The sequence below is a fragment of the Leptosomus discolor genome, chromosome 3 (genome assembly GCF_034619465.1).
Source record: "Leptosomus discolor isolate bLepDis1 chromosome 3, bLepDis1.hap2, whole genome shotgun sequence".
NCBI classification, from domain to species: domain Eukaryota; kingdom Metazoa; phylum Chordata; class Aves; order Leptosomiformes; family Leptosomidae; genus Leptosomus; species Leptosomus discolor.
This window is the reverse complement of record NC_141393.1, coordinates 71,542,386-71,562,101: the sequence shown is the minus strand read 5'-3', so window position 1 is coordinate 71,562,101 and position 19,716 is coordinate 71,542,386. Positions and strand designations below refer to the sequence as shown.

General features: G+C 62.6%; 1 protein-coding gene across 1 annotated transcript; it reads right to left on the bottom strand.

Moving 5' to 3' along the window:
* Nucleotides 1-3,211: 3,211 nt before the first annotated feature.
* On the bottom strand, nt 3,212-17,982 carry CRIP2 (cysteine rich protein 2). The gene is made up of 8 exons (XM_086462539.1): nt 17,940-17,982; nt 7,827-7,921; nt 5,772-5,829; nt 5,151-5,291; nt 4,348-4,416; nt 3,814-3,908; nt 3,443-3,500; nt 3,212-3,279 (listed from the first exon to the last, which is right to left on the bottom strand). The coding sequence occupies exons 1-8, from the start codon at nt 17,980-17,982 to the stop codon at nt 3,212-3,214; spliced, it is 627 nt and encodes a 208-aa protein (XP_086318665.1).
* Between the last annotated feature and the right edge of the window lie 1,734 nt (nt 17,983-19,716).

The following is a 19,716-nucleotide window of genomic DNA, read 5'->3' as shown; positions in this document are numbered from 1 at the left end:
GACATCACCCACCTGGAGCCTGAGCAGCAGGGTTGTCCCCTTTGGGGTAGCAGGAAGCTCTGATGGCTTCCCAGCACCCCCTTGTGTAGCAGGGCTGAATTTTGTCTATTTTTGATTTCATTGCATTCCCCCAGTAAAATTCTCATGGGGAAAAGAAAATTAAGCAAAAAAAGAGAGGAGGGAAGAAAAAAAAAAGCCAGCCCCAAAACAAAATAAAATCCTGCATTTGATGTCTGCCATCTGGGAGCAGCCTGTACCTGCCCTGCCCCTTATCCCTTCGCACCCAGAACTAACCCAGGTATCAGCCATCGGGGCACCCACTCCCACCCTGGCCACCCCAAAATGCCTTCCTCCCTATCTCAAGACCACTGGCCTATCTAATCCCAACAGCCCAGCATCAGCTCCTTCTCATCCCACCCTGGCCACGCTCTCGGTGCTGGGGAGGGAGCCTGCTGCTCGGCCCCCCACCGAGGGGCCAGGGCTGGTGCCCACAGCAAGGATGCTTTTAGGGCTGCCGGGCCAGGCTGGGTGCACGGCATGGGGCCAGGTGGGTGCTGAGGAGGGTGAACCCCCCCCTGAGCTGCAGGCAGGGCAGAGGGGAGGAAAATCAGCCTGTGCAGTCCATTGGGGAAACTCCCTGCTGCAGGGCATTGCTACAAGCTAGCAGAAAGTCTGGTTATTAAGCTTGTTAATTAATGATGGTAGATAAGTGTTGCAACAAGAGCTGGATTCATGCCAAGGGCTTCACCAGCAGCTGTGCCAGGTCCCAGACAGGTGATAGGGACCCACCACCCCAGCACCGCTGCTGCTACACAGGGCAAACTTGGCAAAGTTTGGCTGCGAGGGCCCAGCTCTCTGCTGCAGGTCAGGGAAGGAGCTGGCAGAGCGACACCGCTCTGATTTACACAGCAGCCTTGGCCCCTAAAGCATCAGAGGGGTCAAGTCTCTATGGAAACCCCACCAAAACACGAACACACACAGCCCATTCCCTGGCCCAGGAACCACACTGCTAAGCCCTCCATGCCTGGGAAAAGGCTGCGTGCCATTGGGATCGCTGCCGGGAGAGGGAAAACCAGCGGCTCCTGCGCCCGCTGCTCTGCCAGCTGCTTGAGCCCGGCAGATGCGGCTGCGGCCGAACCCTCCCTGCGGGCACGATGCACGGGCAGAGCCAGCGTTCCTGTTCTGCAGAGCCCACCGCATTTCCAAGCCGTGCCTGGGCAAAGAGCAAGGCTGGGGGCTGCGACTGGCCCCCACACACCGCTCTCCTGCAAGGTGATGGCACAGCTCCAGGGCTGAGTCTGCTACAAGGATGCAGGACATTGCAGGGGACACCAGGTCCCTGTTTTCCCTAGCAAAGAGGTGCCTATGTCCCCAGGGGGGCACAGCCAGCAGGCAGCCCAAGGGGGCTCTTGCAAGAACCTGCTGGAGGGGACGAGCCAGAGCAGTGGTTCCCAGAGCCAGTGTTTGCCTTGGCAGTCCCAGCCTCTGTGCCTTGCTTTCCAGACGCCGAGCTCCTAGGGGGAATAGCTGGACGTCTAAAACCAGGTCTGGCAGCAGGGCTGGTATCTGGCTGGGGACATGGCAGCTCCCGGGGCTGGTGGGGGGGAGGTGGCCCATGCCCCCACACTGCATTCCTACCCCGCTGCCACCAGGCTGGGCTTTCCCACCAGCTGTCCCACTCAGGCACTGCGCCTGCTCAGCAAGCCCAGGCTGAAGGGAACAGTGTCACCTGCTGCGTGACATCCCTCCGTTAGTTTTCCACCCTGCAAAGCCAGGGAGGATCCCACCCCATCCCATTCCATCCCATCTGTGGGGCCAGCACAGCCTCCTACAAGCCTGTCCTGTTCCCAGCCTGGGGAGCATCCATGGCTTCTGCTGCACCAAGAGAAGCTCTGGCCTGGGCAGCTCAGGCTTGGCTGGAGCTAAGGCTGCTCTGTCTTGCCCCAGGAGGAGCCAGCTGGGGCAGGACCGTAGCGGCAGGCTGCCCACTATGTCTCAGGACTGGAGGGATGCTGCGCAGTGCATACAACCTCCCCCCGCCTCCACCCAGAGCTGAGCCGCACAACACATCTCTCAAAACCTTTATTGTCAGCAAATAACAAAAGTCAGCCCTGCGGCAGTGCAGGGAGCCTGGAGAGAGCAGGGTGCTGGCACCCCAGGGTGTGCCACCCCGGCAGGTCCCCTGCACCAACCCCTCCCCGGCCTCCTGGGTGGCAGCAGGGCTGGACGTGCACAGAGGGGACGGGTGAGATTGGGGGACACGTGTCATTCTCCAAAGCAAGGGGCACATTTACAACTGCTTATAAATAAACAACAACAATAAGAAACCTCCGGCTCTGGAAAGCAGGGGGGCATCCTGCTGCCCAGCTGCCGGCCCAATGCGCTCTGACCTCCAAAAGTGGGGAGCAGCCCACTCCCGCAGGATTGTGGCCACTGGGTGCCCCCTGGCACAGGCTCTGCCACCATGGGGAACCAGGCTGTGGGGGCCACCAACCTAAACCAGCTGGCAAAGCTGGTTGGGCACCTGCCCGGCTGCATGTTCAGAGATGCCCTGGAGGTGCAAGGATGGGGATACAGGGAGCTGCCAGATCCTGCAACTCCAATAGCAGCTGGGGTCAGCTGCAGGCCTCAGGGAGAGCGAGAGCCAGGGCATGGAGCCCGGCAAGGGCCAGGAGAAGGGCAGTGCTGCCAGATGGACCAGAGCCCTCAGGGGACCCGCACGTCCCCAGCGGCTGGTGAGGAACAGGGCTGGGTGCCCTGACCACCAGCCCCCAAACTCCAAGAGCTGCAGGATGCCTGCCTGGCTCCATCACCCTCCGTGCGGGGAGCAGCAGGGAGCACTCTCCTGTGGTGGGACCCCTGCCACTGCCTCCCCCCTGATCTCAGCCCCTCACTGCCACCCACCATTCCCTGCACACAGTGACATCCCCACACCCACCCCGCTGCCCCCCACGCTCGGGGGGGCTGTTGGGAGGGCTGGGGAGGGCAGAGCGCATTGGGAACCATCAGAGGCACCTTCTACCTTTGCCTTTAAACACTGAAGCTTATATTAGAGACTATTGATATATAACCCGGGGGGCAGGGCCACCCTGCCCGGAGTAGAGACAGCAGAGAGAGCACAGCTCCGTGTCCAGCCTGGTGAGGGTCTGCTCTGGCTGCGAGCAGGTTAGTACGGGGGCACAGAGCGGGCGGGAGGGCAGGGGGACTCCTTCTAGGGCTGGTTCTTTGCCTCGGGGTCTTTGTCGTAAATGTAGCTTCCCACAGCTCCGGTGTTGACGCCTGCATGGGGGGAGATGAAGGAGGGTGAGGACCTGGGCAGGAAGGTGACACACTCCAGGGAGATGTCCTCTCTGGTCAGTGGCATGAGCATCGAGAGCAGCAGCCCAGGTGGGGTGTGCACCCCTGGACCAGCTCCCCACTCCATGCGCCCCCAAGCACTCACCCTTTGGCCCGAAGAGGATCCCATAGCAGGGTTTGTGGCAGTACGGCTGTCCATCGTGCTGTGCAGGGCAGAGAGAGAAGCGTGTCACCCAGGACAGGGGACAAGGGAAAGGCCAGTCCCCAGGACACATCCCTCTGGCTGGGCACCTCTCCCGTTCTGCTCACCCCCTGCAGACACCCGCACCCCAGCACCCCCAGCGCTCCCCCAGGCTGCAGGAGCTGCTCCTGCCAGCCCTGCCCTGCCCTTCCCTCCTGCAAAGGCAGGGGCTGCCCACCCGGCACAGCACAGCACAGCACAGCACAGCTCAGCCATGCCCCACTGGTATCCCCCATGCACGCTGCCCGGCGCTTTTGGGGCTGGGACACCCTTACCTCAGCATGGCCCCCTGGGGTCAGTGTCTTGCTGCAGCGCTCGCAGCGTAGGCAGGGACGGTGCCAGTCCTTCCCCAGCGAAGTCACCTTCTCAGCTAGAGAGGGGACAAGGAGGGAGGGTCATGCTAGCCCCCTGCACACATGCTGAGGGGGCACATGCCCCATGGGGACATCACCTCTGCATACAAAATCCTGAGACAGCCCTGTGCACCCCAGCCTCCCACGTCTCTCCCACCCCTCTGCTGCCTCTCAGGTGACAGAGGTTTGCCAAGGACAGCTATTAAGCTCACACCACCCACCTGGGAGGTGACAGCAGGGGATGCAATGCAGATGAAGTCCTGCACCCAGGAGCTCCTCCAAGAGGACCCATCCCTGCAGGCTCCTCAGGCACATCCCTCTGTTCCCCCAACCCCATCTCTGAGCCAAAACCCCCTCCCAGCCCTTCTACGTGCCCCAGGGGCCCTGCACAGAGCCCCAGCACCGTGGGGCCGTGCCACCCCAGGGCATGCATCCACTGCCCGCTCACCACCTTACCAAAGTAGACTCTCTTGCCGCAGCGCGGGCACATATTGGGCTCCCCGGTGAAGGTGGTGACGCTGGAGGCTGAAAGGAGAGAGGGCATGGGTGTGGGAAGCAGAGGGACATCTCAGCCAGGACACATAGGTGCAGAGGATCACAGAATGGTAGGGGTTGGAAGGGACCTCCGGAGATCATCTAGTCATACCCTCCTGCTAAAGCAGGTTCACCCAGAGCAGGTCACACAGGATCGCGTCCAGGCAGGTTTTCAATGTCTCCAGGGAAGCAGACACCACAACCTCCCTGGGCAGCCTGTTCCAGTGCTCTGTCACCCTTAATGTAAAGAAGTTTTTTCTCCTCTTCAGGTGGAACTTCCTGTGCTCCAGTTTGTGCCCATTGCCCCTTGTCCTGTCGCTGGGCACCACTGAGAAGAGCCTGGCCCCATCCTCTTGACACCCGCCTTTTAGATATTTATAAGCATTGGTAAGGTCCCCTCTCAGCCTTCTCTTCTCCAGGCTAGAAAGCCCCAGGTCTCTCAGCCTTTCCTCATAGGAGAGATGCTCCAGTCGCCTAACCATCTTCATGGCCCTCCGCTGGACTCTCTCCAGTAGCTTCCCGTCTTTCTTGAACTGGGGGGCCCAGAACTGGACACAGTACTCCAGATGTGGCCTCACCAGGGCAGAGTAGAGGGGGATGAGAACCTCCCTCCACCTGCTGGCCACACTCCTTGACTCCCCCACACCATTGCCAAATGCAGTGGCTCTGGACTGGCTGAACGCCACAGCAGAGGGCCAGGCTGCCCGTCCCACCCTGCCCCTCACCTTTGCTGGGTCCCTTGGGAGGCGCAGCGTTCACCTTCCTCTCCTCCACCTTCACCGGGTGCTCAATGGGTCCTGGAGCGGTCTGCCCCTCGATCTGCGGCTTCTCATAGATGTAGGACCCAGCGCCACCAATGTTCACCCCTGCAGTGGGCAGAGAGAGGCTGTGGTGGCCTGGGAGCACTCAGGGTCTCCATGCACCCCCCAGCCTCCTGTCTCACTGCCTCCAGCCCTGATGAGCCACAGGGCCACTGTAGACACTGCTGCATCTCAGCTCCAGCTTTCTTTTCCCTGACTCAGGCTTTCTCCAGCCGTGTCTGGAATAGGAGAGTGACTCCACCTTCTGTTTGAATGTGAATTTGTTTTTTAAATATTTAAAAAAAAAAAAAAAAGGGACAGCTGTCAGGACGGATCCCTCCCTCCCTCCAGCAGCTCTCCTCTCCCTCTGCACAAGGGGACGGCAGGGTTGGGAGTGCAAAGTGCTGGCTTGATGCTCAGCTCGTGCTAGCCTGGCTCCTGAGGTGCTTTCAGGGCCAAGGCTCCCCACCAGCGGGGATGTGGGGACCTGGCCCCTCCTGCAGTCCTGGACATGGCCATGCAGGCACTGGGGGAGCACTGACGTACCTTTGGGGCCGAACAGCGTGGCATAGCAGGGCTTGTGGCAGAAGGGCTTCCCATCGTGCTGGGGAGAGAGGGGAGCGTTAGGATGCCAAGTGGTGACCATGGTTCCCTGGGGAGCACTTCCACCCCCCCCCCAAAGGTGTCCAGAGACCACCATGGCCATGCCTACACCCCAAAATGTACACAGCCTGCAGGTCTCCCAGCGACAGCCTAACCCAACCCAAGCGCTCAAGGATTTCACCCACATCAAACACTCCAGCTGCTCCACACACGCCGTACGGCGGGGCTGGAGCACCAGCGCCCTGGGGCAGTTCAGCTGAGAGGCACCTCTGAGCCCCAGCCCGGCGGTGTGCCACTGGGACCCAGTAAGGCATCGCTTTGTCCCTTAAGCATCCCGTGCTCAGTCAGGCCGTTATCAGGCACACAGAGCACCGTGGCTTCCACTGAGCTTTGCTTCCCCCCTCGCCTTGGCCTGAGATCAGAGGCCCCACATGGGCACTGGTCCCAGCCCAGCTGCTATCGGCCCCGCTATCGGCTGGGGGCCATTATCTTAGGAAGGCACGAAGCGGGCGATAAGCCCCAGAGATCTCCACAGCCGTTTCTCATGGGCCAGCGGGAACCACGTCCAAGAGAAAAGAAAGAGCATCTGTGTCTGGGGCAGGGGGCCAGCGGGGCTGCCACGCACACCACCCTGTGTGGAAAACCCGCTGGGACCCCATACTCAGGCACGAACCCAACCCACAGCCTGCTCGGCTCCATTCAGCATCTCAGCCCTGCTTCACGCCTCGTGCTCCTGCCCTCCATCCCCCCTGCTGCAAGGCAAGGACACCTTGCCCAAAACGGGCAAGGCGGGAGCTGAGCAGAAGTGATGTCCTTGCCCTCGCCTCCTCGAGCGGTGCCGTGCTGAAGGCGAGGGCTGGGAGCAGCCGGGGCCGCGGCTGGGGGAGCGAGCAGGGGGCAAGGCTGGCAGCAGGCAGCAGGCTGGCAGCCCGCAGCTGCAAAATATTGCAAGGCATAAATATCAGTGTGCTCGCAGCGTTACCATGCTGGAGGGGAGGGTAAACATTTAGCTGGTCTCCCCACAGCACCCTTCCAACTCGACCAGACATGCTGGCTTAAAAGGAGGGAGAAAAAGCAGCGAAGGGCCAAATCCTGCTGTCGGCACGGTCGGTGGGGGCTTGGCTGCCATCCCCCATGGGAGCAGAATCTGGCCTTATATAGAGAAGCAGCAAATCCCCTGGACTTAACCGGGCCCGAAGCACAGATCCACCCGTACAACCCCATCCTCCCCGGCAAGACCGGCCCCACTCCCACCACGGATTGGTGGCAGCCAGCATGGCTGTTCCTGCTGCCGCCGCCCGCTCCCCAGCTGTGCCGCGTGCTAAAGCCGTGCTAAAGAGCTGGTGACACTCTGGCATGACAGGTGCCGTGCAAAACCCAGGGTGCCGGGTGTCACCCTGGGGCATCGCACAAGAAAAACACAGTTGCTCCCAGGCCCGAGCAGCTGCCACCGCCGGCACAGCACCCCCCTGCTCCCAAGCGCTGGGCAGCCGTGGTGGCATCGCACTCCAGCATGAGCCCCAGAGCAGAGCTAGCACTGCCACAGCAACCCGCGCATCCCCGATTTTTGGTGTTTTTAACCACACGCCGGTGTAAGCTCTCGGCGCTGGCAAACCTTCAAAGCCAGCGTGACGCCCAAACAAGCCTGCCCAGTGCATGGAGCTGCTTCAAGTGCTTGCCCGGGCACGCCGAGCCCTGCCACAGGCTGCCTGGGAGCCAGGTGGCATGGCTGGGGCGCCACACGTGGTGCCAGCACCACTCTGTGGCTTGCCCAGGACTGTGCATGAGAGCTCTCGAGCACCATGGGTCGCAGCAGCGTTTGAAGGCACAGTGTGTGCTCCTGGGCTGTAGGGACAGCCCATCTGCATGGCATCACCTGCCCCAGCCTGATTCCTGGGACTCCCTGTCCCTGGGGTGCTGGAGAGTCCTGGAGAGACCCCCAGGCCACCCTTGCACAGCAGCATGGCTCCCCCACCCTGTCCCCCCTGCAGCTCTTACCTCGGCGTGCCCGCCCGGGGTCAGGGTCTTGTTGCAGCGCTCACACTTCAGGCAGAACTTGTGCCAGTCCTTGCCCAGGGAGGACACCTTCTCGGCTGCAGGGAACACGAGAGAGGGGTGAGCGACTGCCCAGCACCTGCTTCCCTGGGGAAAGCCAGGCTCCGGGCACCATGGGGGGCTGCACTGGTGGGGGGCTGCTCATCAGCACACTGCAGGGACCACTCTGCTGCAGCCCACAGGGTCCCCGGGGCTGTTCAGGCCATGGGCACGGACCGCCCCAGCCTCTGACCTCCCCAGCGTTGGCTCTGCCGTTGCACAGACACCCTTTCCCACGCGCCAGTCCAGCAACGGTAGCATTTTCCTTTCTGCTCCCTGCATCTATTTTTACCCGCCATGTTACCCAGAATGACCCTGCTGCTCCCATTCAAATATTTGGTGTTACCATGCCCACCCCACCCGTTTAGTCATGCCTCACACACACACACCCAGCCTCTTGGGCTCCCCAGGGAGCCTCAACCACAGTTCCAGCCCTCCGCAGAGCTGCCCCCAGTGCTGCTCCCAGGACACTTGCCTCCAGCCAGGAGGACAGGATGGGAGACAGACTCCAGTGTCACCAAGGATGGACGTTTGGCCCTGGAAAACACCCATCTCTTGGGCATGAGGGTGGTCCCCACTCAACCCCAGCCCGGGCGCAGGCGCGACGTGCAGACAGGTACGTGGGCACCATCCCTGCGTTGCCCCAGAGTGCCTCAAACCTGCGCAGCAACTTGCTGCCGGCACCGAAAACAGTTTCAAAGCATCAGCGGGCAAATTCAGAGATGGAAAATGCTTTGAGGCCAGTTACATGAATGCACCTCCTCCGGCTGGCCCCGAGCTGTACATCTCCAGAAGCACGCCGGGAGGTAGCACAGGCTGCCAACCTTCGTCCTGCATCCCTGGCCTTGAACTGTCCCCCCTTCTTCCCAGCTCCTGGGGGGCCGGGTGCTGCTCTGTGCCCCCCCACTGATTCCCATTTGCCCTCCCTCTCCCCCACACATGTGCAGAGACAGCTGGAAAACAGCATGATCCTGTTAAAGCCACCGTAAAACTAAATCAGAAGAGCCAAATAAAATATTTAACAAGCAAATAAAAGAGCAACCGGAGCCCGGCCCTGCTCTACAAGAAGACCTCCGCTGCGGCTGCGGGTTCCCCAGCCCTTTTTACCCTCGAGGACCTCAGCAAATGTCACCTGTTTGCACAAGGTCGAGATGGGGGTCAAGAGCTCCCTGAGGGCAGGTCCTGGCTTCCAGAGCCACCCTCCTCCCAAGGCAAACAGCTGTGTCCGGGGAACACCACAGGGTCAAGATAAACTGAAACAACTGCCACCACCACCCAAAAAATCAGCCCCGGTGCAAAGCGGAGCGGCCGGTGGCAGAAGAGGGCAGCATGAGAGGGCAGAGCCGGAGCCATGGCACCAGGATGCAGGGGACAGCCCTGAGAGAACCCCCAAGCAAGCGCATGGAGGATGGGCTGGGGGGACCAGCATCAGCTGGAAGCAGCTCTGAACTGACCTCCTGGTGATGCCACGCACCAGTCCAGGCTGTTGGACAAAGGCCCAGGCGGGAGCAGACCACAGGGTGAAGGGATGCCCCACCACAGCCGGGGGTCTCTGCCTGCCTGCCCAAAGCTACCAGGGCAGATACTGGCCCCCAAGCCCGGGGGCTCAGGAGGGCTGGTGCTTCCCCAGCCCCTCGCAGCAGGCAGCACACAGGGAAGGGGCCAGGGCCGGATCCTGCCCTACCCTTCCTCTGCAGCCCTCGGTGGCCCTGGGGGACAGAGGACCAGCCCCAGGGCACACAGCCCCCAGGCCCACACAGCGTTCCCCAAAACCAAGGGGGTCACAGAGGTCCTAGCACACCGCTGCCTTGGGGCTGTCGCAGGAGCCCTGCACCCCCCCAGCTCTCCCCGGGTACCTCCCCGGGTCGACCAGGGAGGGAAATGGAGCATGATGGGCTGAAAGCTGAGCCAGGGGCTCGGGGCCAAAGAGCCGCTCAGCTTTGTCACAGTGGATGCACAGCCAGGCTGCACTTTGGCTGCGTCACCCCCAGCTCCCCCCGCCGCCCCGGCCCAGCGCCGTCACGACCCCGTGTACAAAGCAAGGAGGAAACTCCCAGCGGATGTTTTCCAGAGGCCATTGCAATTACAGCCGGCCACAGCCCACACCAGCTCCTTCCTGCCCCCACAAAATGAGATGCCTCCCCAATGTCCCTCCTCCGTAATATTTCAGGCAGCTGTAAATCCCTGCTGCTCCCTGACGAATGCAACCCCCTCCACGGCATCCCCAGCCATGCAGAGCAAGAGGGACCTTGCCAGCACCCACATACCCTGGCAGGGGACGGGGCAGGAGGGAGGAGGTTCCCCAGTGCATCGTCCTGCTCCGGGGGCACAAGGACATCCCGGGAACCACGGGGACTGCCCCTTGCCCGCGGGTGGAAATGTCACGCAGAGGTTGGTCAGGCATCCTCTGGCTGCAAACAAGGGCTCCCGGGGGCCGCGGCCAGCACAGCCAGGATGGCTTTCCAGGCGGCATTGTTCGCTCCGAGCAGAGGAAGCAGCTTGGAGCCACCCCAGCCCATTTCCAGGGCAGTGGCGTGTCAGGCCCGTGGCTGCGCTGCCCCATAAATCACTGCGGAGGGAAAGCACCAGCGCCCAGGTTTCCTGTCACCCGGCCACATCTGCTCCGCCATTGCATCAGCTCCTGGGGAGAAGTCTCTGGCCACAAACTCCCGCTGCATCAGAGATCCCTGGGCAGCTGCTGAGGGGAAGCCCTGCTCTGCCCCCCCAGACTCCAGGGGAGCACCCCACCATCAGCTCTGCAAGAGCAGCCTGAGGCAAAGCAGCGCCCCAGCTCTGTTCAGCTCAGGGAGCACAGGATGGCACGGGGCTCCGGTGCAGGCTCAGCCAGACGTCACACCACACCCAGCCTCTGCCACCAAACGCCATGCCCTGCCACACTGAACCACGCCGAGAAGGGATGGGCCAGTGCCTGAGCCCTCTCAGCATCACACCGAGTGCACACACGTCCTGTCCCGCTCACTGGATCCCACACCTACACACTCAGCCCGTGGCAAGATGCTCCCCTCAAGCCTGCCAAATTTAAACCAGCCATGCAGCACCCCCCATAAACGGCAGAGTTAAGGGTACTCCGCTGGAGGAATTTGGCCTCTGCCAAATGTGCATGCCTTGGGGTTTGCCTGCTCTGGGTTACCCACCTCACCGTCGGTGGGCACTGATAATAAACCTCTCCCTTAGGAGAAATGCCCCCGGCAGAGGTGGAGGCACAGTGGGTATGTCGCCAGCTGCAGGATGTAGCCATGGGGTGGATTTGCACCATGCAGGGGGTGCAGCCCCTACTGATGAGGGACACCACCAGAATCAGTGAAAATCAGAGGCCAGGAGCAGGAAAGCACTGGAGGGGGCTGCCAAGGCAGTCTGCTCCCCACGGCTCTGCGGCAGCCCCACCCCAGAGACAACGCGGCTCATCCCTTAATTACCCACCATGCTAGGGCAAGGCAGCTGGCGCAGGCCAGAGGTGGTGCATCTTTTCAGGGTGGGAAGGGAGCGTCCCTCCTCCCAGACTCAGCGCCAGGGGCTGCACTGATCCAGCTCCAGGCCCTCGCACAGGTATTTCCACAGCCTGACGTCAGCTCTGCTTCCAGCCGGAGGCTTATTCAGCAAAAGCAACCATAGCTGCAACCGCGTCTCTGCAAAGGGCTGGGCTGTGCCCCATCCATCCCAGTGCAGCCCTGGGAGGACACGGGGAAGGACTGACAAAGCCCAGTCTGGCGATAAAGACACCAAATCCCCACAGAGACCTAGTGACAGGCATCCCTGGAGGAGAGGGATGCTGTCAGAGCAACCGCAGATGCACTTCAAAGCAGTCGCAGGCACAAAGGAATGAATAAGAAAGATGAGCGCAGGGAAAGGAGCCTGGTAAATGGCTGGAAACAAAGCTGAGAGCCCAGGCAGCTGGCAGCCTGTCCCTTCCCAGCCCCTTGAAGCATGGCCGGGAGATGGAAAAGGTGGAGGGACAAAGTCAGGTCTTCCTGCCAAGCCATGCTGCCAGCCGTGGTGCCCCAGGGAAGGGTCTGCACTGCCTTTCCATGTCCCCAACCCCATCCCCTCCTGCCCTCCTTGGGCACGGCCAGGCAGCTCCTCTCCCCCATCACACAGCCAGTGCCGACGGTTACACCGCACTGTGATTTTGTGGCCAAGATGCACATATTTAGCTCCCCCGCAGCAAGGCGAGGCAAGCCCTCCGGCCCTGAGCCGCTGGCTCGCTGGGCTCCCTCCAAGGGTGCAACACAGCCAGCTCAGTACGGCCTCACCGGGGAGTGCAGCCGGAGAACAAGGAATATCCCAGGCTGGGGGTTCCGCTTCCCAGGGCCTTTCTTCCAGCCGAGCGGAGAGGCCAGGTCTTCCCCAGGACCCGAGCCCCCGCGTAGCCAAGCCACTCGGGCATGAGCGAGGGTTGTTTGACTTCCAGTCACAGCCGTAATGCATGGCACGGCTCCCGTCCGCCCCGCTGCTCCCTGCCTCTCTGCTGACAAACCCTCACCTCCTGTAGGCACTTTCCTGGCTGTGAGCCTTCCACCTCCTGCTCTGGTTCACGGGGCCAGGGCAGCCTCCGGCAGGTCTCTCGCCATTTTCCACGGGGCTGCTATACTTTATCAAGCAGCATCCACCCGCATGGGACACATCCCTCCGGCTCTGAGGCCGGGCAGCTCGGCCGTGGCTGTGCTGGGAGAGGATCAGCAGCGTTTCTTGCCAGGCATTGGGTTCAGCCAGGGCTGAGCCCAAGAAATCAGCTGCTTTCTTGCTGCGGCACAGACCCACACGCAAGGCATCACAGGCAGGACCCCCGGCCAGCAGCAGGAATCCAGGCAGCCTGCAGCCCTCCTCTTGCCCCGCCGTACAGCGAGGGGCAGAGCGGCCAGCAGAGAGCCAGGGCACGGGCAGGCAATCAAGCAAAACCCCTCCCTGAGTAATTGCAGGTCCAGAGCACGGTGTTCCTCCTGCACGCTAAGATACCATCTCTGGCGGGCAGCACCAGGAGGATGAGACAGTTTTCTGGCCCGTGTCAGTGAGAGCAGGACTCAGAGACATGCTGGAGCAGCCAAGCCCATCTAAGTGCCCCTCCAGCCCCACGGCTCCTCACCTACTCACCCTCCCGGCTCCCTGCAGCTGCAGGACACAACCAGCTCCAAGCAGGTTTTGGCCCAGGGCTGTGGGCAACACAGTGTGAATAGAGGCAGCCATGGAAGAGGCTGCTCGGGACCTCCCTGGGGGCCACAGCACCAGTGCTCCCCACTGGCAAGTGCACGACAGGCTGGTAGGAGAGCTCTCCCCACCCACATGCCAGGACCTGTCCCCCCGCATCACCTCCCTGGTGGCTTCAGGGCCTCCCAGCCCATTGGCAGGAGTGATGGGCACCACCACCGCACCACAGCCAAAAGTGGCACCACAGCACACACTCCAGGCTCTATTTGATTGCAACACTGCAGTGAGAGATTTTCCATTACCACTCGCTTGGGCGTTCCCGCTCCGCCTTTCCTTGACTTTCCTTTCCAGTCCTGTCACCTCACCTCTCCCCATCCCTATGCTCCTGTTGGGAACAGGGAGGGAGGACAGGAACACAAGAACCTCTGCCAGAGACCTGCCTGGGACCCGAGACGTGGGTGCAGAGCTCCACAAACCAGACACAAACGGAATCACTCGAGACCAGCTGGGCTTGCAGAGAGCTGCCTGCCAGCCCCAAGCCTGCGGCACCCACAGCCCCGGGAGCAGCACCGCTCCCCGCAGGCTGGCAGTGCAGGGACAGCAGGGGACGCGGGCTGGGCAGCACAAACCCCTGGCACAACCGCTGCGGGCACATCCACACAGATCCCTGTCTCCCACAGCAGCTGAGCCCTAGCTCCGGCAGGCAACTGCCCGCGAACACGCACACGAGATCCCAGCACCGCACCGTGCTGGAGCCCCAGCAGCGCCGGCAAAGCGTGCACTTCATGGTGCATGAGAGCGAGGGGGCCGAGACCTCACACCGCCCCGTCCCACCCTCGCACAGATAATTTTCTATAGCTCATGCTGTTTCCCTGAGGGAAAAGCTAATGCTAATCAGCCCGTCCTTCAGCTTCCCACAGAGGCAACCCACCCCCTGGCAGGGCCCTGCGTGGGGAGCAGGGAATTGGAGCATCCTTAGTTACCGTTCCGCCAGCTCCACACACGCTCCGAGAGCAGCCACCCCGAGACGTCGGAGCAGGCAGTTACCCCAGGGGCCCAGCCAGCCTTCGTGCCGGCAAGCCAGGGGCCATGCTGACGCTGACGTGCCGACTGCTCCCCCGGCCATGCTTGAAGAGCCGCTTCCTTTGTTAGGGACGGCTGTAATCGAAATAAAGCCCTCCTGCCTCTCCTGCCCAGCCGCTGGTGGGCCACTGTCTCCCCACATCCAGTGCCCGGAGCCAAGGACAGCGGTTACTTATTAATTGCAGAGTGGCTTCTGCAGCTTGAATTTCTGCAGGGCTGACCTGCCAGCACGGTGCTTTGCAGGCAGAGCGCCCCACACCTCGCTGCACCCCGCGCCTTGCTGCACCGCTCTCCTCTGGCACACTCAGGACATCGGCATGACAGTGGGGTCAGGCATCTGCTGCGCGCCCCTCTGAGCACACTAGGCTTGGACCCTCCTTGCTTCCCAGCTGGATGCGTCCACAGCCTTAGTCCCCTCTGGCACTGGCAAACTGTCTCCAGAGAGAAGCTTTGCTGCTCCAGCTGCAGACACAGCCTGGACAAGCCCAGGGCTAACAGGTGATTCCCACGTGCTTTTAGGATGCTCCTTCCCAAAGAGCACAGCAGCCTCCCGCTGGCCCTGTCACCCCAGCGTGTGCAGAGAGCTCCCTGAAAGCCACCTGCCAGCAGACCCCGCTGCACGTGTGCTTGCCTCATCCCTGGGGCTTTCACCAGCCTGGCGCTTGGGATGGGAAAACAGGAAACCCCCCGCCGCCGCGATCCCCCGCAGTTCCCTGGGAAGAGAGGACGGGAGGCGGAAAGGCTTGGCCAGGGCTCCCGGCGACCCTGCAAAACTCATTTAAGGCTAGCGATGCAAAAGGGAGCTGGGGAAACGTGCGGCTGTCTGGCTTCAGGCAACTCTGGTCCCTCCGGTGCTTCCTGACAGAAGAGATAACGATAACCCAAACCCAATCCCAACCCCAGCCCGCCACCACCTGCCAGCGCAGGAAGGGAACCGGCCCCACCAGCCGCTGGCAGTGCTGCTTCACCGGTTAAACATTCACTTCATCCTTCCAGCCTCCCCAAAGCAGGAAAGTTAGCCCCAGCTGCTCCTGGAAACAATGTCACAGACCTCAGCCTGCTTATAAAAAAAAAAAAAAAACAAAAAACAAAAACAAAAACAAAAACCAACTAGAAAACTATTTTTATATTTCCCTGTGCTTTTTAAAGGAAAAAAGCTCATTCTGTAGCTCAGGAAACGCCCACATCCTCCTGACTGCACAGGGAGGAGCCCACTGGATTTTTCCAGGGAGCATGAAGCAACAGGCAGGCTGGAAATGAGTTTTCCATCGGTACCCATGACTGTTGGCACTGGTCAGCCGCTCGGGCACTGCGCTGGGCCGGGAACGGGACGCGGTGGCATTTCTCACACATGACCCACCACTGCAATCCCAGGCATTCGAGAAGTGATAGCTGCCAGCGTTCATTCAGCACAGGCGAGGAGCGCTCCCGAACAAGCAGGGCTTTATGAATCACCTCCCCGTTAAGCTTCGGGCCAGCCGAGGAATTCACAAGCGTTTCCAAACCCCGGGCGCAGCGCTCCCATCGCCTTCCCACTGAACCACGCGGCCCATTGGGAGGAAACCCCAGGAGCTGCGTCCCGGAAAGACAGCTCAGAGGTTGTGTTTAGTTCCTATGCATTAAATAAATGGGCCCGGGTTTATTCTGCCGGAGCCTGGGCGGTTCCTCAAGGAAAAGCTCAAGGCGTCAGCAAGGACAAGCTCCAGCCTATCTCCTCTCCAAGCACAGAGAAGTTTTTGGCTCGCTCCCGTTTCGACTCACACACCACCCCCCCCCCCGGTCCCTCTTCGGTGCAGCAGGGGGCATGTGGTCCCTGTGAGGAGGTGTGTGATGGGGGCTGCCATCCCCCACTTCCAGGCACCTGCCTCCTCCCTGCCTGCAAGCCAAAGCGTCCCCCAGGGGAGCAGGGAACACAAGGAGCAGCAGAGACCTGGACATGGCCCACTACACCTACAGAAACCTGTCTGGGGAGAGAGAGCCGGCATGCAGCTGGGGGCATGGCATACAGCACTGTTCCCCCCAGACCACATCCTCGAGAGACCCACAAGTCCCCCAGCACGTGAGGAGAGAGGATGAGGAGAGAGGAAGAGCGTGGGCACTGCTGGGGGCTGGCTCCTCTGGCAGCGAGGCGCAGGTCCCTGGCCTGGCCCCAGCCTCCCACACACAGGGCAGGCTCGTCCCCGGAGCAGAGAGCAAAGATGCTGACCCCGGGGCCAGTGCCCAGCTGGCTGAATGGACACGCTATTTTCTGCTTAAAAAGGAAAAGATTCACACAAGGAAAGACATCCAAGTGGCTGAGCCCTTCCCACCCCCACACAAATAGGTTTATTTAAAGGAGGAAGACAGCAAATTCCTATTTCTCTGTGTTTACTTGGAGATGGCCGGAAAGGAATGAAAGCATCAATGCCTCAAACGGTCAGGCACCATCAGGACCCTTTGGTATTTCTCCACCAAACAAACATGTTGAGGCAGCAGGGGCTGGACCCTGGAGCACCGGAGGGAGACGGGCAGGGAGGGGTGCAGGCGGGCAGCATTGGGCCAGGCCAGCTGGACTCTGTGTGGCCAGCAGGTCCCAGGAGACAGCTGGGCTGGAGCGCTGGATCCATCCCCAAAGCCACCCTAAGCCTGCAGTGCAGCCCCGAGCATGCCCGCCCCAGGGATGCCCACCTTGGGCCAGGAGGGTCAGGTCGCTCCACAGGAGGCTCCCGGCTGGGGCAGGCTCCTCGGGGAGCAGCAGTGAGGCACCAAGGCAGAGGATCAGCCCTTGCTCCCACCTCTGCTCCCGGCATTTTCTGCAACCTGGGCGGCGGCGCTCACCCCGGGGTGCCCGACGGGAGACACCCCAGCCCCGGTTCCCAGAGATCCTGATCAGCCACAGCCTCAAGCAGGGGCTCGCTGCTGCCCAAACCCAGCCCGGGCACGCCGAGATGGACCTCTGAGCCCAGATGTTGCCTTTGAAAAAGTCCCTTAAAAACCCCAAACCATCCATGAGCTCGCCCACCCGGGAAACAGCCTGCAAAGGGCTGGGCGAGAGGCGAGATGGGGACGGGGGAACGGCGCACCTGGAGCGAGGTTTGCAGGAAACGGGAGCAAATTGGATGGGAGGAGGTTTTGTTTGCACCTGTCACTGCCCGCTCCTCCACACCAGGAAACCCACTGGCTCACGGGAGCCCCCTGCCCAGCACCCCGTCCGTGACAGATAGGCTGGGTTCCCCTATGACCCAAGCCAGCTGGTACACGGGGACACGGCCCCCCTCCCCAGCACCAAAACACGCTGCGGGCACACAACCCAACCAGGACTCCTCACCCCCCGCTTCACCTCCAGCCTAGGGAGCAGGGGAGGGGTCCCCGGACCCACCCACAGCCCCGTACCCCCCGCCCCGGGGCCAGCCGGCAGCATCCCCCAGCACAGCCCGGGGATGGGGGTCGGGGGGAGGGGGGCGGGTAGAGCAGAGGGGCCGGGGGCGCTGCGATGGGGGTCCCCGGGGGAGAAGCAGCCGCTGCCGGGCAGGGCTCTGGGTGCGCCCCGCTGGGGAGCCGCGGCGGAGCGGGGATCCGGGGATGCGCCGGTCTTGGGGATGGCGGACCCGGGGACACACCCCGGCGCCGGGAAGGAGAAGAGGACCCGGCGATGCACCGGGGCTTGGGGAAAGGGGAGGCAGGGATGAGGGCCGGCTCCGGGATGGGGGACTGAGGACAGAGCGGGGGTCTCGGGGATGCGCCCCGGGTCGGGGAGGGGGATGCGGGGCCAGGCCCCGGGGATTCGCTCACCGAAATACACGGTCTTGTCGCACTTGGGGCACTTGGATGCCATGGCGGGAGAGCGGAGCGGAGCCGAGCCGAGCCGTGCCGTGCTGTGCTGTGCCGTGCCGTGCCGAGCCGTGCGCCCCGCTCCGCCCGGCCCCCGCCCACTGGCCCCGCCACCGCCTGGGGGGGGCCGGGGCGGGGCTGCCTGAGGAGCGTCTGCCCGGCACGGCTCGGCACGGCTCAGCTCGGCACGGTCCTCAGCACGGCAGGTGCATGGTCCTGGCCGGTGGAGCCCCCGCCCGGGGCAAACCTCCCCCGGCCCGTTTCCCGTCTCTGAAAGCCCAAAGGATGCAAGTGCTCACGATTCTCCTTCCCTGGAGAGAAAAAAAAAAAAAGTTGCAATTAAGCAACGTGATTTGTGGGGTTTTACCAGCTCTGTGCCCGGTCCCCTCTGGTGCACACCCGAGCGGTGGTGCCACCTCGCCTGTCCCTGGGTGAGTCCTGCATCCCTGCGGGCTGGCACCGACCCACGGGACCAGCAGGCCCCTTTGCCACGACCCTCAAACCCGGAGCCTGTGAAAGACATGGAGCAAGCACAGGAGCTGCCTTTCCCCCTCTTAGGGACAGCTAAGAGACAATTAGCCCCCTCTTTTGGGGACAGGGGAGCAGCTGGGGGGATGCTTTCGAACAGTGCACACACACAGGCTGGTCAACGAGATGCACTGTGCGGCCGCAGAGAAGTGCGCAGCCAGTTGCTGTGGCCCTTGGGGGTGGCAGATCTGTGTCTGAGGAAGCCCAGTACCAAATGTGCTGGCCAAGAGACCACCAGCTGCATTCCGACAGCAGCCACCCTCAGAAATCCCAGCCCCAGTGCCGGAGCGCTCACAGCCATGGCCGTTCAGGAGCTGGTTTGGTGGGACGGCGCCCAGGTGGGGTGGAGGGCGCAGGGGCTGGTGGCACGTATGGAGGGGGCACGCAGCAGCCCCCCGCCCCGGGAAGTGCCGTGCCTGCCCGGGTATTCTTAGACGCATTTTTTCCGGATGGGGTAACCGAGAAACCCAGATTAAGTAGCCGGGGCGACAGGCCTGATACGGGAGACCTTGGCGGGGGGACGAGGGCGAGAGGCCCTGGGGGAGCAGAGATAGCGGTGACGGCAGGCGGGCGAGGGGAGGGAGGGAGGCACGTCTCCCGGCAGCCTTGCTAGCACGGCACGGCACGGCACGGCACGGCACGCGTGGCACAGCACAGCATGGCCTCACGGGGCAGCGCTGCCCATCACAGGCACGCCGTGGCCCCGGGGGATGGGATGAGGGTGCTGGTCCTTGGGCCAGTCCCGGCAGAGGCGCTGGGGCATCTCCCATCCCGTCCGCAGGGCGAGCGGACGCGCTCGCTGCCCCGGCACCCTCGGCCCTTCCCCGCCACAGCTCCGCTCAGGCTGCCTGGCCACAGCGCCCAGCAGCCCCCTGCTTCCCGGCTCCATTTTGCTCCGTTGCCATGGAAACTCCCATGTCAAAAAATCCCTCCAGCTGCCGCCGCTGCGAAGGGATGCTCAGGGAGCCGCGAAGCAACGCCGGGGCGGGAGTGCCGGCTTCGCCTCCCCCCTCCCCCCCCCCCCCTCGCCGCCCCCTCTAAAACGTGCCCCGCGGTGGGGGGCAGCCCCCCTGCCCCGGGGGAAGCCCCTCTGCGCCGAGCTGGCCGCATCCCGCACGGCGGTGGGGGCACCCCGGGGCGGCGGCGCCCGTGGCTGGGGCGCTCCGGGGGCTGCACCCCTGCACCGCCGCCCCGCAGGCTCGGGCCCGGC

Excerpts from the sequence above, each read along its gene's own strand:
- CRIP2 (XM_086462539.1), bottom strand. The coding sequence starts at position 17,982 with ATGGCATCCAAGTGCCCCAAGTGCGACAAGACCGTGTATTTCG. Across the intron at positions 5,292-5,771 it reads CACGCTGTTCGGCCCCAAAG|GGGTGAACATTGGTGGCGCT; the intron begins GTACGTCAGTGC and ends TGCCCACTGCAG. Across the intron at positions 3,909-4,347 it reads CGGCAAGAGAGTCTACTTTG|CTGAGAAGGTGACTTCGCTG; the intron begins GTAAGGTGGTGA and ends TCCCCTCTCTAG.